The sequence below is a fragment of the Pantherophis guttatus genome, chromosome 6 (genome assembly GCF_059756535.1).
Source record: "Pantherophis guttatus breed Tessera chromosome 6, ASM5975653v1, whole genome shotgun sequence".
NCBI lineage: Eukaryota > Metazoa > Chordata > Lepidosauria > Squamata > Colubridae > Pantherophis > Pantherophis guttatus.
Genome location: NC_142068.1, coordinates 41,419,295 through 41,436,240, shown reverse-complemented (window position 1 = coordinate 41,436,240; position 16,946 = coordinate 41,419,295). Strand labels below are relative to the sequence as shown.

Here is a 16,946-nt window from a genome sequence, read left to right as displayed (position 1 = left end):
AAGCGGTTAAGTAAATAAATGGATTTGTGCCATTTACTCTTTAGAGACTTCTAACTCAGAGATTACATTCTTTTGTCCTGGCTGAATGTAAAAGAAACTTCCATGCAACAATGAGAATCGGTGAGTATAATTTTCTTCATCTGAATTTAAAAGTATTTAAAGGAGTCAGAGTTTTTAAGGTAGAATTACCAATTCAAAATCCTGAAAAGCTACCACTTGTAGAAGAAGCTTATATTAACTGTGGTTTTTTGATTAACATTTTCCTTCTGGTGTTATAATAAACATGTGTGTCCATTTGTTAGCAATTTATCTTTTTTGAAGAATGGTATTGTTGCAAGTGAATCAAACCTTTCTCTATTTTCATGTCTTAGCTTCTCTTGAAAAAAAATCTGGTGATCACATAGATTGGCAATTGTGATCTAAATAGTTTTTCATAACCTGGCAGTTTTTTGTTATATAGAAAACATCATGTATATTGGAATCTAAAAAGAATAAAGAGGGACATGATGTTGGCTGTCAGGTTATACTATTACCTGATTGAACAATGTTAAAGAAGAACTAGAGAACATGAGGTATTTATTTCCTAACTAAAATATGCCATTTTAGTCTTTTGCATCTATGAACTATACACACTGCACTCTAATATGTGCTTATACAAAATTAAATCCTATTGATTGCTTTTTGCTTTTTTAATTTATATGCCGTCCTTCTCTGGAGACTCAGGGCGGCTTACAATGCGTTAAGCAATAGCCTTCATACTTTTGTATATTTATACAAAGTCAGCTTATTGCCCCCACAATCTGGGTCCTCATTTCACCTACCTTTGAAAGGATGGAAGGTTGAGTCAACCTTGAGCCTGGTGAGATTTGAACTTGCAGTAATTGCAAGCAGCAGATGTTAATAACAGTGCTTAGTCCACTGTACTACAGACTCTGGGACTTAATCCCAAAAATGTATATAGGATTGCTGGTTGGGTAGTTTTCTGTTGCAAAAGTATGGGATGAAAATTAACTAATTAGTTTGACTTCTGAGTTTGCTTACATTTTATTATAATATCAGTGGCATATAAATGCCTACCCTAGAATTTAATGCATACAGTTCTGCATTAAATTCTGATCATATATTCAGGCTTTTATAGACATCTAGTATTTTCAGTTACTTAAATCAGCCCCATAATGAGATAAAATTTAAAAGGAACCCTATCTTAACTGAAACTTCTATAGAAAAGCTTTAAAATATGTGTATAAAATATTTCTGAAGTTGTAGTAACCCTATACTGTATGTGAAAAGAAAATTTAAAAACATTAACTGGATAATGGAATTGGTTTCAAACCTGAAGGTATCCCTAAATTCGTGGAGGTTATCAACATACTCATACATTTAATACAACCTGAGTTTTCCTTTTCCTTCCAAAGGACGTTCTCACTTTTAATCTTTATTTTTCCTCTAATGAATCTGGCTTCTTTGTGGCAAAATTTTTTGTATGTTCCTGTGCCTCTGAAAGGGAACAGCTAACCAATTTCCACTTTATTTTAAAACTAAAACTTATGCCTGGAACTAGCAAGGAGCCTTCTTGTTTTAGAGTTGGAGAAAAATAACATTTCTCTTCCGTTCCCTTTTCATCTCCCCCTGTGTTTTCTAAACTTTGAAAAATAAATAGCATGTCTTATCAAGTTTGGTGACCCAAACAGTAGTAAAACAAAATAACACTTATCTGCTGACAGAATTTCTTAAAAATAAATAAGCTAAATTTGGTTCCTTGCCAAATTTGATGCTTTAACAGTTATTAAAGTTATTTTTTTGGAGGGGGGTTTCTAAAGAATTTAAATAAGATGAAAATTCTCCTTCATTCCATCTGGAAGGCAATGTCAGACATGATGTTTCCATGTCTGCTTGTTTGCTTTCTGACAGGACTGTATAATTCAAGGCTGCCCAGAACAACTCTCTTTAGAAGAGTCTCAGATTTTACCACAGGCCAACCAGAGCACTGAGAGCTTCCTCTTCTTGGGCTGTGGTATTATGGAGGGCAAAAATCCTTCTGAATCTTCAGTGTCAATGCTATCCCGGCCAATAATATTTAGAAAAAGTGGCTATGTTTCATGGATATATGTACCCACACTGCTATTTCAGTTTGACTGCCGAATGTCAACCCTGTTATTTTCTACTAAGAGTTCATAATGCTGCCTCCAGACTGATGTTTCCAAAGCAGATTCAGAAGCCAGGAATCTGGAGGGATAAAGATTTTTTTCCTGCAGACCTTCGCTGGGTGATTGCCACTGGAATGGAGAACTGCTGCTTCTGAAGGTTGTTCTTTGCTTGATTGAAAATTAATCTCGAGTTCGGTTTCTTCTCCTCAGGAAGAAAAAGCTGCTCTTTTGGGGAGGTCCTAACAACACTGGCACTTGGCTTTTGTGGGTTATTTTAATCTGGAAGCAAAAGGATAGAAGCCAAAGTCACAAAAGTATGGAAATAAAAAGAGCTTTGGAGATAATTTGGAATAGGAAAATCCTGTGTTTCATACAAAATTACAATGCAGGAAGCAACAATAACTCTGATAGATGCTTGTCCATCTTATCTCAAACATCTCTAGCAAAGGAAAGCCAATATGTTCTAAGGCAGCCTATTCCACTTCACACATTTATTTTTAGATTCTCCTCCTATTTAGCTGAAATCTGCATCCCTTTAATTTTGACTCATTGCGTTGTCTTGCAATCTGGAAAGCTTCTTCACCCGTTTCTCAATTCTTCAAATGTTTAAAAATGGCATCAAATGTCTCCTTATATTTTCTTCAGGATCCAACTGTTTCAACCAGTTTTCATAATATAATGATTAGATGATTGCTTTTTCTAAACAGAAACTATTTCAAGGGACTGTGGAAAGGGCAGGGATTTTCTATTAACAGAGATAAGCATTAACATTTCCCCATTGTCAATGTCTATTTATGCTAGTTTATTGCTGCTACAAGGACTGGCTCCAACAGAGGACAAGCTGTTTGGAAGAGCTAAATGAAAATAATTATTTCACACATCTCATTTATTTGCAGAGGGAGGAAGTGGTATCTGCTGAATCTACTGTTCTACTATTTAGAGCATGTAGCCTTGCTTTTATATGATATCATTTTGCTGCAGAGTCCCCCAATCTGATGACCCCAGAATATTGCAATAGGACTTTTATAATCTCTATTCAGATGGCAATGTAACATTTCCCTAGAGTACATGAAGCAATTGTTTTGCAGCTAGCGGGAATATCCATCTTTTCCTACAGTCACCTAAACACGGCATAAAACCTGCCAGGTGTCCTGCTCTTCCTGAACTAAAGGCCTTTTTCCATGACCAAAGAAAACCAGTACCAAGCAGGATCTGGCTCACAGATACACCCCCACTCCTATTGCTTCAGGGAAAGACAGAACAAGTCTGTTTAGTTCTCTATGGCAAATAAAAAAAAAGTTTCTTATCAGGCTGAATTGGAGATAGCACTGGGACTATTCAGCCATTAAGTCTTATGAGTGGTTGGGGAGGCAGCAGAACAGGTCACCTTCTCCACCACAGCCCAAGATGAGTAACAGGCTCTCCAGAAAGGCACATCCAGCATATCTTGTCTGGCCAGTCAATTGTCATAAGGTGAGATCCTCAAAGCAATGAGAATGTTGGGAAGTAGCATATGATTCAGAAACAGAAATCCAAATCTTAGATATCTTCAGATTATTGGCACAATTGGCTTTAGGAAAATGTTTGCCTAAATGACTGAAATGTAATTGGATCATTAATTCCTGGAACTGGCCAGCTGTTAATTCTGCCACAGAAACAAAAAAGCCCATCTGCATGGTGAATGAAAATCAATATTTCAAGAACTTCATTTTTTTTTACTACTAGTAACTAATGTATATAGGTAGTCCTTCTTTAACAACCACTCATTCAGTTACTATTTAAACTTGGGATGATCTCAATGAAGGGGACATATTATGACGAGTCATCTTAGTTGTGGTCATTGCAATGTGCCTGCAGTTCATTTGATTGTGATTTGGGTGCATTGCAACAAACTCACAATTATGAAATTTGTAATCTCTCCTGCCATCTTCCCATGAGCGAAATCAAAGAGCAGTGGAATTTTTGCTGCCTATAGAAGAACATATACTGTATGTGGCTCAAAGTTGACCTGTGGAGAAGTCAATGGGGAAGCCTGCGGCAGGAAGTCAGATGTCATGGTCGTGTGAGATTCTTACTTAGTGATTGCATCCAGAGATGGCTGGAACTGCTATTACTAGGCTGTATGATCAGATGATGTCAAACTTTGATTGCATTGCTTAGCGATGGAAATTCTGATCCAATTACCATCATTAAGTGAGGACTACTTTGTATACACAGGAATTCAAAGAGCTGTTCTTTTCAGTTGGAATACTTCTCTGCAAGATATTGTTCTATAATACTCATTTGCATATCAGAGAGGGCAATTTATGTCACATATTGTTTTTCTCAGAGTCAGTTTGGTGTAATGATTAATGCATCAGGCTAGAAACTGGGAGACTATGAGTTCTAATTCCTTCTTAGGCCCAAAGCCAGCTGGGTGACCCTCAATTCTAGGAACCAGGCAATGACAAACCTGCCAAGAAAACTGAGACTGGTTCAGGCAGTTGCCAGGAGTCAACACTGACTTGAGGGCATACACACACTCTCACACACATTATTCTTGTGTCTAACACAACTTCCTTTGATGTTCTGAATACACTGGATAGGTTGAAGGTACACTAATTGTATTTTTACTATCTTTAGAATACTACCAAGAGGAACAACATCCATAGATTTCTCTCCCTTTAACTTTTATTTTATTTTCCTTTACGATACAAATGTGACTGTTACGGTTATGAAAAAGCCTGATAATATGACATCAAAGAGATCTGAATAATCTTCTCCAAACAGTGACTTCTTTCCTGGTATACTATGGCTGTTTTTTCCATTTTGAATAGAAGCATTATTTTTAAAATAGTTCTTTCCTAGGTTTTGTTACTTAAAACTGGGTCTCTTCTGCAGCTTATTTTCCAAGGAAAAACTTCTCCTAGCTTCTTGCTTTAGTAAATGAAGCCCTTTAATACCATTCAGACTTTTCTGTGTTTCAACTACTCACTGTACAAGGTGGTTGCATCCAAGGCTCTCCATCCACTTGCATGGGCAATAGTTTGGTTGTTCTGCAATACACAAACAGTCTTGTAAGAAGGAAAACAAGCCAGAAGTCTGTCTTGCTCTAAGCTGCCAATAATGGAAAAGAGTGAAAGAATGAAATATACAAGATGATGCTATCTGGCTGTAGTCACTGAATCATCACCTAATGTTAAGTATATGAATGATAAATGAACCATAAATTAATAGGATGGTTCCAATACTATGATAAAATTGACTGGCTAATTTGTAGATCAGTGTGTTGTATCACTAACAGGTTCTTGTTAGTGTGGTTAGGATTTCTAGGAACCACAATAGCAATAGCATAGGAGCACAAGAAAGCACACTCAATTTACTTGCATCAACCCCACACCTGTATCATTCTTTGCTTAACACATCTATCTTATGAGCAATTGTAAATAGAGGCAACTGTGTTTTATCCAATATACTCTTGAGGTATATTGAATTTGGCTCTATAAAAACTACATCCTTTTCCTATTTCTTAATGTAAGAGCAGGCACCTTATTCTCCTTTGTAATGGGTCAAAAATCCCCGTGTTTTTTCATGGCTCCTCATCTCATTCTCTCATCTCCTTTTCTCTCTTTCTAGAACATGCTGAAATTCTGGGAAAACATAATGCCTTCTAAGTAAAGTGCTTCATTGTGATCATCATTCTAGCCATTGTTTATCCACTGTAGGATGCTTCCAACCAGCTTTATTTTATAGACCTGATAAATTTTTCAGATCATAGCAAACCACAGAAAATGCAGATTTGGTCCTTATAGCAGTCTATTAGAATATTAGCACATAGAAGAAAGGGATATCAGGATGTGCCTGATTCTTTCTTGCCTGTTACTAGAATATCTTCCAAATTGGGTGAAAAATTCATATTAGAACCAAAGTCTCAAAGCAGGTACCTGATGGCAACAGAGGAACACTGGGCCAATCTCTTTCCAGCACTTTTCAGTCCAGTATAGATCTGTCCCATTTCCATTGCCCCTTCAAGGCCAACAACTTCCAAGAGCTGATCACTAAGATCTAATGAAAGATTGATAGATAAATATTATTAAACAAAGAAAAACTTGTGGCCCTTATATTTAATGCAAAGCTGAAAATTGCTTATACTGCTGCTCTTCATGTAGTGGCTCTGGACATCAGGGAACTCATTTACAAGGTTCTGAAACCCTTTGATCATGTTTTAAATTAAAATTGTTTTAATTGAAAAGTTGATATGATATCTATCTATCTATCTATCTATCTATCTATCTATCTTTCATTTTCTATCATCTATCTAATCGTTGGAGATGGTAACAGTGTCAGAAAGACTAAAGGAGATGATATTTTGTATGCAAGTCTTGTCCATCTATTGTGTGTACATCTGCACTGTTGTGTTTCTATACCAGTGTACCTTCTGAAATAAGAATGTTCTTGTGATTGGTGGAGAAAATTTTGTGATTTAGCTTGAGGGCTCACATCTACTTCAGTTTCTTGGCCAAGTCTCTGAACTTTACTGCATGGGCCTGCATTTTGGGAAAACGGGCATTTAACCCCACCAGGTTGGTATCCATTTCATGAATGGGCAAAACATCATTTGCTTGACTGCTTTTCTGTGCATATTTCAGTCAAATACTCTTTTATTTCCAAATGAATCCACTCTCCTGAAAGGACTGGAAACAAGAGTTTGCAGGCATGTTTGGAGCAGTTCTTTGTCAACCTCATCTTTTATTGGCAGGAGCTCCCAAATACACCAGGTCTACAAATACACCTACATTTGGAAAGTTATTACCAGCATGTAGAAGCTATACAGGTCAGTGATGGGATGGGATACTTCTTGTACCTACTTAAATGCTGTTCTGAGTTCCCTAGAAAAAAATAATAAGCAGCATGCTAAACTTGTCAATAGTCTGAATCAATAAAAGGTAGTTTTATTTATTCACCTTATAATGGAAGTCTTGGCTAACTCAGAAGCATTATTTTTTTTTTTGCTAGGGTTAAATTACTATGACCCTTCTCCGCATTTTGCTTTGAAATGAGTTGGCTACAGCTCTCAGTTCAATTTTTTCCCTACAAGGCTAAGTTACAGGCACGGTAAGGCAGCCCCATGACCTGTGATCCAGTGATCCCCTGCATGTTGCCTTTGGGTGCTTTTGATGCTCAAGTGAGCATGTTCCAAATATTTCATATGATTTCCTTTCCTTTCATTAAAATGACTGTATTGGGAAAAGAATCCCATTATGAGGGAAGCACAGTAAAAGTGACAATGCTTCAGAAGCAAAGCAACAGGGGCAATGCTTTTGCATTTGGCAGCACTTTTTGTGCAGATTCTACTCATTTTCAGAAAGATTTGTGCACTTGGTGCTTGTGTCATCCAAGAGTATTACCAAATGCACAGATGTTACCAATTTGTGGTTTTGAACACAAATGTCTTCCCTTAAAAAGGCACTATTTGGGTCAAGGATTAAACTTTTTTCAGCACTCGGAATGATGATGCAGCCAAGGATAAATAAATAGGCTTGCTTCATCTCTTTGGGTCCTTCATTTGGCAAACCTTCTTGTGCACAGGCATGGTTTCTGTTTGGTTGCCTTTGCTGTGCAAGGGGAAAAGTATAGCATGGATTAAAAATGAATGACAAACAAGAAAAAACAAATGTGAGAACAAAGCAAATTCGTCTTTTGAAAAATAGCTATTTGGCCTATGCCAGGATGAATCGCAGTGCTAAAGTTTGAGTCATTTCTTCTGCAGCACCCCAAACCAGCATATTTAATTTCCTCAAACGAGGTCTTGCCTGCAAGATTTCAACACTAAATACTAATGGCCTCAAATTATTCTTTCTTCTACTCTGGGAAGATATTTGGAACAATAGATTTCATTTCTGAAGCATAGGCATAGTCTTTAAAGATTGCTCCCTTCCACATTTGTGTGTATGCCTCCAGTCCCTGAGTTATCGGAGAAACAAGCCAGCATAATATGTGTTGCCATGATAGCTGAGCTCTAATTTACATCAGCAAGAATGCTTGTCAGTGCTTCTTACATCCTTGCCATGAGACAAATTAAAGGCAAGATTTAGTAGATTTCTTTGGTGTTATTTCCACCACCTCTCAGCAGTAGATAGTCAGAAAAACAGCCCCCAACCATTCTCCTGAAAGTGTAATGGGGCAGGTTGGGCAGAGGCTTTAGCTGTATTCACGTTGTCTGAGTGACAGATCACTTGAGCTATTTCAGAACACAGGTCAACAGATTGCTGGTCTGGAGGAAGGAGCTTACACAGCACACTCAGGTCCCTTCTGCCTCATCCTGGCCCATCCTTAACTTGTCAGCTGGGTTATTTTTGGACAAAAGCTTGCCAGTCTTCTAGAAGTCTGGTAAGCTTATAGTAGAGAGATTTACCACCTTCCTGTCACTTGGGATAGAAAGGGAAACTAGCACAACTCTTATCAATTTCCCTCCAGCTTCCAAATTGGTAAGACCTATGGGGGAAAGTGAATGGACATAGCAGCATCCAGATCATCCAATGGAATATGCAAAATGGCAACAGCGCAAGACAATAATGTTGCCTCACTCCCAAAATAATAGAACAGAAAGCACAGCCATGCTAAATCCTTGTCAGCAGAAGCAGCAGAAAGCTTTAGCAAACTCCAGTAAAATCAGCAATATATACCTCTCCGTTTAAACAATTAGCAGATCCCATTTTTATTCATAGGCAGGCTTACTGATCTTTGTAAAACTTTTGAACAAATATTCAATAGTAGGATAGGTCTAGTGATCTACAAAATGGCTGATATATATCAGTGTACATAAGGAAGCTGTTATGTATGTAAGTTTTGGCAGGAGATTTGAAAGACAATGGGTCACTCGTGATTGGTCAGTTCCCTGGCCAACAAGGTATATAAAGGGAGCTGTATTGCTATAACCTTTGATGAAGTTCACACTATATTAAAGAGCTGTTGTCACGCACTACCTTGCTTCTGCCTCCTCAATCACCCAACCTAACAAGCCATGCTATGTTTTATGAAATGTGAATTAGGTATTACGGTACATGGGCAGATAGAACAGAACAGAACAGAACAGAACAGAACAGAACAGAATAACAGAGTTGGAAAGGACTTTAGAGGTCTTCTAGTCCAACCCCCTGCTTAGACAGGAACTCACTTCAGACAAATGGTTATCTACTCTTGTCTTAAAAACCTCCAGTGTTGGAACATTTATAACTTCTGGAGGCTAGTTGTTCCACTGATTAATTGTTCTAACTGTCAGGAAATTTCTCCTTAGTTCTAAGTTGCTTCTCTCCTTGATTAGTTTCCACCCATCGCTTCTTGTTCTACCCTCAGGTGCTTTGGAGAATAGCTTGACTCCTTCTTCTTTGTGGCAACCCCTGAGATATCGGAACACTGCTATCATGTCACCCCTAGGACCTTCTTTTCATAAGACTAGACATACCCAATTCCAGCAATTGTTCTTTATATGTTTTATGCTAAAGTCCTCTAATCATCTTTGTTGCTCTTCTCTGTACTCTTTCTAGAGTCTTAACATCTTTTTTACATTGTGGCGACCAAAATTGGATGCAGTATTCTAAGTGTGGCCTTACCAAAGCATTATAATGTGGTATTAACACATCAAGTGATCTTGATTCTATCCCTCTGTTTATGCTTCTACAGAAATCAGGGATTCCTGCAGCTGAAAGCAAGATGGCCAGGGAGGGTAGTGCCTTGACCAGAGATGAAGACATAAGCTTGTGGCAACCTTAATTGGACAATAGGAACTCTGAAGATGCCAACTTCTGACTGCATCATCACCAGATTTGTGAATGAGCCATTGCAGATTCTTCTTAAATCCGGATGTGTTGGGAAAAGGCAGAAAATACTTACTTTAAAACTGGAATAGCTAAGGAACAATTTAGGGTGCCTCTATGGGTAGACTGGAGATAATCAAAAGCTGCATCAGAAAAACATATCCTTTAAAAATGATTTGTGAGATGTCTTTATACCGTGGGTGAATCTGAATCTGGAGTGTGTTTCCTATACAATTGTTTTCCTTTCCCAAAAGAAAAAATGAAATTGTGATTCAGATCTATTTTTATGTAAAATCCTATAAAACCCTGCTGTAACATGCTTATTTGGGGAACAACAAGATGTGTTGTTCTGAGGATTAGGTTAGTGATGGCTCATGTAAAATTGTACTGTTAAATCCTTCACTTAATTTGAGATTAGTTTTTAAATAATCCCTGTTTGTATTGTCCTACAGAAGTAGCCACTGCAAAAAGTAATAATTGATAGTATTAAGAAACTGTTCCTCCCTATAAACCTTGTCCTGACATACCTGATTATTAGTTTTCAAGCTGGTTAACCATTATCATCTTGCCATGTGTTATAAAGGTAACCTGTAAACTGACATTGCTGCTATGCATGAACCCATTTGTCTCATTCCACAAGAAAACTAGTGAAGAGGAACAATTGTAGGCTGGGAACCTTGCAGAGTGGGGGTAGGGTAGATATGGTCCACAGATCAGATATTGGCAACTTCCTGCTTATTGATTATTGAAGCTGTAGTCTTTAGAAAGCTACCCATTGCAACTGAGGCAGCCATTAGTGAGAAGGTATTTCAAAATTGCCCTGCATTGTTCCCAATGAAAATCATGCCCAATGACTTTTTTTTTGAGGCTTGTGCTGTAAATGCCTACAGATTTGCTGCAGTATTCATCCCGCCTCAGGCCTCTCTACTTGGAGAGTCTCATGCATTAGTCAGAAGGGAATATTCTGGAAAGAGTGCTGTTTCACCACCCCAGCAGCTTTCTTTTTCCTGTTTGTGCTGTAGCCTGTAACGGCACTAAAGCATCCTCTTAATTAGTCATTCTGTTCTGCCTAAGTAACACCTGTTCTGCCAAGCTCTTTCCAATCCTCTCCATGGTCTCCCACGAGGATATTCTTAGAATTTTCTTATTTTCAGGCAAGTGCTCTCATCGGAAGAGCATTTCAGAAAAATCTCACAAGGTGATCCATGATTCTCCATGACAGAGAATGTACCTTTTGTTTCCAGTAGTTTGGTATTGCTGTGCCAACACTGTGATTAGCTGAAGGCCTTTAATATTTCATTACTTTGCAAGATCCATTTTCTGTAAAGCTGGCAAGGAGTTGGGGGAGGGAATGGCATTGAGGAGGATTAAATGGGCAACCTCTAATGAATCTTACATTAATGATAAACTTGAAAATAATTGCTGCCTGTAAAATACTCCTTTGGAATATATCATAAATTCCCGCTCTATCCCAAAATCAATGCATTCCCATTGAGTGTCTGGATTCTGGAGGGATTACCAAAAACAATATAGAATGTCAGAGATGAACCCAAGTCAAAGGTTAGTGTACCCTTCAACCCAGCTCACTTGGAAAGGCTTGAATAGTTTGTAATACAGGTAATCCCCGGTTATGAGTGTTCCCTTAGCAAACGTTCGAAGTTACATGATAAGCGCCTCCTAGCATTTGCGAACAAGTTCTGAAATTGAGAATCTTGCAGCACCATGGCAGTTGCTCACCTTTACGAACAACTGCAGAGGATCCGCAACATTTGTCTGGAACATTGCTGACCAAAATGGAGCTTCTGAGGGATGGCTCCGCCCCTCCGATGCTCCGTTTGAACCTCCAGAGACCTCGCCCAGCACATTGCAGGCTGAAATGGAGCTTCTGAGGGACGGATCTGCCCCTCTGATGCTCTGTTTCGGCCTCCAGAGGCCTCGCCTGGCATGTTGCAGGCCGAAGTGGAGCTTCTAAGGGGTGGATCCGCCCCTCAGAAGCTCCGTTCTGGCCTCATGCTCCCCACAATTGCTTCCCCCCCCCACACTCAACCTGACACGCTGGGTCACTTACCTTGTAAAGATCTAGCAAGCAGTCTCCTCTCCAGCAAATCCACCCTCCAGAAGCTCCATTTTGGCCTGCAATGGGCCGGGGAAGGCCTGTGGAGGCCGAATGGAGCATTGGAGGGGCAGATCCATCCTTCAGGAGTTCCATTGCGGCCAGCAATGTGCCAGGCAAGACCTGCAGATGCCCAAATGGAGCGTTGGAGGGGCGCAGGCAGCTGAGAGATTGGTAAGGAGACTGCTTGCTAGTTGGGCCAGGAGGGAGGAGTCCCCCTCGTGGATATATGCCCACCAGGCTTCTGTGCATTTCATCAGCCGAGGGCTCAGGGCAGGGGCGGGGGGGGGGTGGCGGTTATTATAAAGGAAGGTCTGGATCCAAGGGAGACCACTGTTCCACAGATAGCCGGATGTGAGTCCCTCTTTGTGAAGTGGGGTCGTGGAGTACAGATGGGCTTGTTGGTCACGTACCTGGCTCCCTGCCATGTGGCAACGGCCCTGCCCGAGTTGCTTAACGTTATAGCCGAGGTGGCGGTGGACACCCCCAGACTTGTCATCATGGGGGATTTCAACCTGCCATCTATCGGTGAAACGTCTGAAGTGGCTCGAGAGTTCATGGCTTCCATGACGGCCATGGACCTTACTCAGTTAATTCATGACCCCATTCACACAGGGGGACACACTCTGGACTTAGTTTTTGTATTTTGTATCCCCTATATCAAGGGGATATAGCCATCGAACCCTTGTCATGGACTGACCACTCGCTCCTTCGACTAGACTTTCTAACCGCTGCACCCTGCCGCAGGGAGGCGGGACCGACCAGATGGTTCCGCCCCAGGCGCCTGATGGACCCTGATAGGTTCCAGATGGAGCTTGGGCCATTTCCTGAGATTCTGGCTCATGACTCGGCTGAGGACCTGGTGGCCGCCTGGGATAGTGCGGCTGCCTTGGACTGAGTCGTGCCTTTGCGGCCTCTGACCCGGCACCGAACTCACCTAGCTCCTTGGTTTACTGAGGAGCTTAGGGAGATGAAGCGCCGGAAAAGACGCCTGGAGAGTAGTTGGAGGACCAGCCGCTCCGAATCTGACCGAACACTAGTGAGGTCTCATATTAAGACCTACCTAGTGGCGATAAAAGCGGCGAAAACTAGCTATTTTGCCGCTCTTATCGCATCATCAGATAATCGCCCGGCTGCCCTGTTTAGGGTGACCCACTCCCTCCTCCATCTGGAGGTGCGGGATGATCCCTTGCAGGGTCGAGCTGAGGATTTTGTGCAGTATCTGTATGATAAAATCGCTCAGATTCGGGAAGGGCTGGCCTCTGACTGGGTATGTCCGGACGGGATGACTGAGGCAGGTCTTGAGAGTGTTATCTGGGGGGAGTTCGATCCTGTGGCTCCCGAGGACATGGACAGGGTCCTGGGACGGCTGAACGCGACCACATGTTTATTGGACCCGTGCCCCTCCTGGTTGGTACTGGCTTCCCGGGAGGTGACACGAGGCTGGCTCCAGAAGATTGTTAACGCTTCTTTGAATGAGGGGGTCCTGCCGGCCGCTTTGAAAGAAGCGGTTGTGAGGCCCCTCCTCAAGAAGCCCTCTCTGGATCCGGCTGTTTTGGCTAACTATCGTCCAGTCTCCAACCTTCGCTTCATTGCGAAGGTTGTTGAGAGTGTGGTGGCGCAACAGCTTCCCCGGTACCTGGATGAAGCTGTCTATCTAGACCCGCTCCAGTCCGGCTTCCGGCCTGGGCACAGCACGGAAACGGCATTGGTCGCATTGGTGGATGATCTCTGGAGGGCCCGGGATAGGGGTTGCTCCTCTATCCTGGTCCTGTTAGACCTCTCAGCGGCTTTTGATACCATCGACCATGGTATCATGTTGCACCGGCTGGCGGGGTTGGGGGTGGGAGGCACCGTTCTGTGGTGGTTCTCCTCCTACCTCTCTGACCGGTCGCAATCTGTGTTGACAGGGGGGCAGCGGTCGACCCCGAGGCACCTTGCTTGTGGGGTGTCACAAGGGTCGGTCCTCTCGCCCTTCTGTTCAACATTTATGTAAAGCCGCTGGGTGAGATCATCCGTGGCTTCGGGGTGGAGTTCCATCAGTACGCTGATGACACCCAGCTGTACATCTCCACCCCAGGCCACCCCAATGATGCCCTTGAAGTGATGTCCCAGTGCCTGGAGGCCGTGCGGGCCTGGATGGGGAGAAACAGGCTCCGACTCAACCCCTCCAAGACCGAGTGGCTGTGGCTTCCGGCGTCCCGATATAGCCAGCTGATGCCATCGCTGGCTATTGGGGGTGAATCATTCGCCCCCACAGAGAGGGCTCGTAACTTGGGCGTCCTCCTGGATGCTCGGCTGTCTTTGGAAGATCATTTGACGGCCGTAGCCGGGGGGGCTTTCTATCAGGTCCGCCTGATACGCCAGTTGCGCCCCTTTCTAGATCGGGACTCCCTACGTACAGTCACTCAGGCACTCGTCACTTCCCGCCTGCAACGCTCTCTACATGGGGCTCCCCCTGGGGTGCACCCGGAGGCTCCAGCTGGTCCAGAATGCGGCCGCGCGGGGGATTATGGGGGCGACGAGGTGCTCCCATGTGACACCTCTCCTGCGCGAGCTGCACTGGCTCCCGGTGGTCTTCCGGGTGCGCTTCAAGGTGTTGGTGACCACCTTTAAAGCGCTCCATGGCTTAGGGCCGGGGTACTTACGAGACCGCCTTCTGCCACCAATAGCCTCCCACTGGCCACTGCGCTCACACAGAGTGGGCCTCCTCAGGGTGCCGTCCGCCAGACAATGTCGGCTGGCGACCCCCAGGGGGAGAGCCTTCTCTGTGGTGGCGCCCACCCTCTGGAACAACCTCCCCCCAGAGTTACGGATAATAACAGACCTCCGGATTTTTCGTCGGGCCCTGAAAACCCATTTATTTCAACTAGCTGGGCTGGCTTGAGTCAAATTTTAAACTGATTTTAAATTGGAATTGTTTTAATTATGGCCAAAAGATTTAATTATTTTAATCAGTTTTTAGATTTTGTATGTTTTGTATGTATGTCTTGTTTTATTTTGGCTGTTCACTGCCCTGAGTCCTATATTGGAGAAGGGCGGTATAGAAATTTAAACAAACAAACAAATAAATAAATAAATAGATCTTCACAAGTTAAATGAGCCGGTGTGGCAGGTTGGGTGTGTGGGAAATAGTGGGGAGCATGAGGTATTTCAGGGGGCCGGGTGGTCTTAGGCAGGTGGCCTGTTCCATCACTAGCCCCCCCCCATGGCCTGCCCCACCTGAAATACTTCATGCGCGCTTAATGAGCCTCGCCTGCGATTAGCGAATGAGTGGGCGAAGGGATAGATTGATCCCATTAAAAGTATGCAATTCACTCCCACAAATCCTCGGGTTACAAATGGAATGTGTAAACTCCATTACATTCGTAACTCAAGGACTACCTGTAGAAGCAATGAACAAGCATCCTGAAGGAACATTTTGAGCAGGACAAGTAAAGTGAATTGAAAGAAGGTAACACACAGCAGCTTCTTCAGCAGAATTAAAATAAAAAAAATAAAAAGAAACTGGTTCTCATAGAGTTCTTACAACACAAGCTTTCGCCTATGGAGAAAACAGGTGCCCTTTGTCCTGGGAATTCTTTCTTACATGCGCAGCTGGAAGCTAGCAATGTTGTCTGCATTTAGAGATAATTTAGAATTGTGAATTAAATCCCTTTGGAAATTATGTGTGAGAATGTCAATAGGCGAACTGGCTAACTGTCAGGGTGTGTCCTGCCTGGTTTCATGCCATCCCTTCAGCCTTTGCCTGCCTGACCCAACTCCTTTACCAGCTTTCCCGCAGCTTGGTACACCCCTCAGATGATTTGGGACATATCTCTCCAAATTCCCAGTCAGTCATTATGGTCAGCTTGTCTTTTTGAAAGATGTACTGTTTGCGGTTGGAAACTGAAATGCCAAAGTTTGAAATAGTAAGGAGGAAAACAAAGTTGGACTGACTGGCCTAAGAAACAGAAATAAAGCAGGAGAATGATTTATCACTTTCTTCTGATTCAGTAATTTTTTCAATGCTAACACATTTTTAAAATTTCAAAACACCTACATATACAGGCATCACCAGATGGGGCGCTCATAAATCAGTTTCACTATATTATTGGTACAACAAGGTGAAAGAGCTCAATTATAGTAGCAAAAACATGGACGGGGCCATGTAGAATAGATTGTGAGCTGCTCACAATCAAACTAAAGCAGCCAAAGCCAACAGATTTCCAAGATATGAACTTGAGCATGTATCCAATATTTTAAAGGACAAAACTGTGAAGGGGTATATAAGTCTAAGTGCTATTGCTATTTGATTTCTACCCTACCTTTAATTTAGGCATTCAAGACAGTATTTACCGCACTTTCTGCTCTTACAATTTCACACAAAACAGCCTGGTGGTAGTTTGGGCTGTGGTCCAAAGTCACCCATGAGCTTGGGTAGAATATTTATCAAATCTGCAAATATTACAATGTCAGGTGGGATAGCTCATACCGTAAAGATTTTATAAATAACTTTAACAATTATTTTTATGTTAGAGAACTATACCTAAAATAACAGAATGAAATTTAACAGGAACACATGCAGGATTTTTCACTTAGCAAGCAATCAGCTGCACATGTGTACCTGACTTGGCAAAAGCATTTGTGGAAAAGATTTTGGAACTGTAGCCGATCACAAATTGAATATGAGTCAGCAGTGTGATGTTGCTTTCAAAAAAGCCAAATGCAATTTTATGCTGGTTCAGCAGAAGTATTGTTTCCAAATCATAGGAAATCACTTAAATTCTTTTTGTCATATTCCATCTCAAGTATTGTAGCCAGTTCTAGATATTGTACTTTAGGAAAGATTTAATTAAACTACAACAAACCCAGAAAAGATCTCCAAGGAGGGGCAGAGATTTAAGAAAG

The 16,946-nt window shown here is 41.9% G+C and overlaps 1 protein-coding gene across 8 annotated transcripts in view; it reads right to left on the bottom strand.

The window, feature by feature from the left end:
* Positions 1 to 1,434: 1,434 nt before the first annotated feature.
* DGKG (diacylglycerol kinase gamma) overlaps positions 1,435 to 16,946 on the bottom strand; it is a 150,873-nt gene continuing 135,361 nt past the window's right edge. For all 8 annotated transcript variants that reach the window (XM_087872131.1, XM_087872132.1, XM_034439621.3 and 5 more), the window contains 3 exons: positions 6,071 to 6,191; positions 5,122 to 5,182; positions 1,435 to 2,426 (listed from right to left, as the gene is read on the bottom strand). In XM_087872131.1, the coding sequence (XP_087728257.1) occupies positions 2,328 to 2,426; positions 5,122 to 5,182; positions 6,071 to 6,191 (281 nt within the window). In that variant the 3' untranslated portion in view covers positions 1,435 to 2,327. The remainder of the gene's footprint in view (positions 2,427 to 5,121; positions 5,183 to 6,070; positions 6,192 to 16,946) is intronic.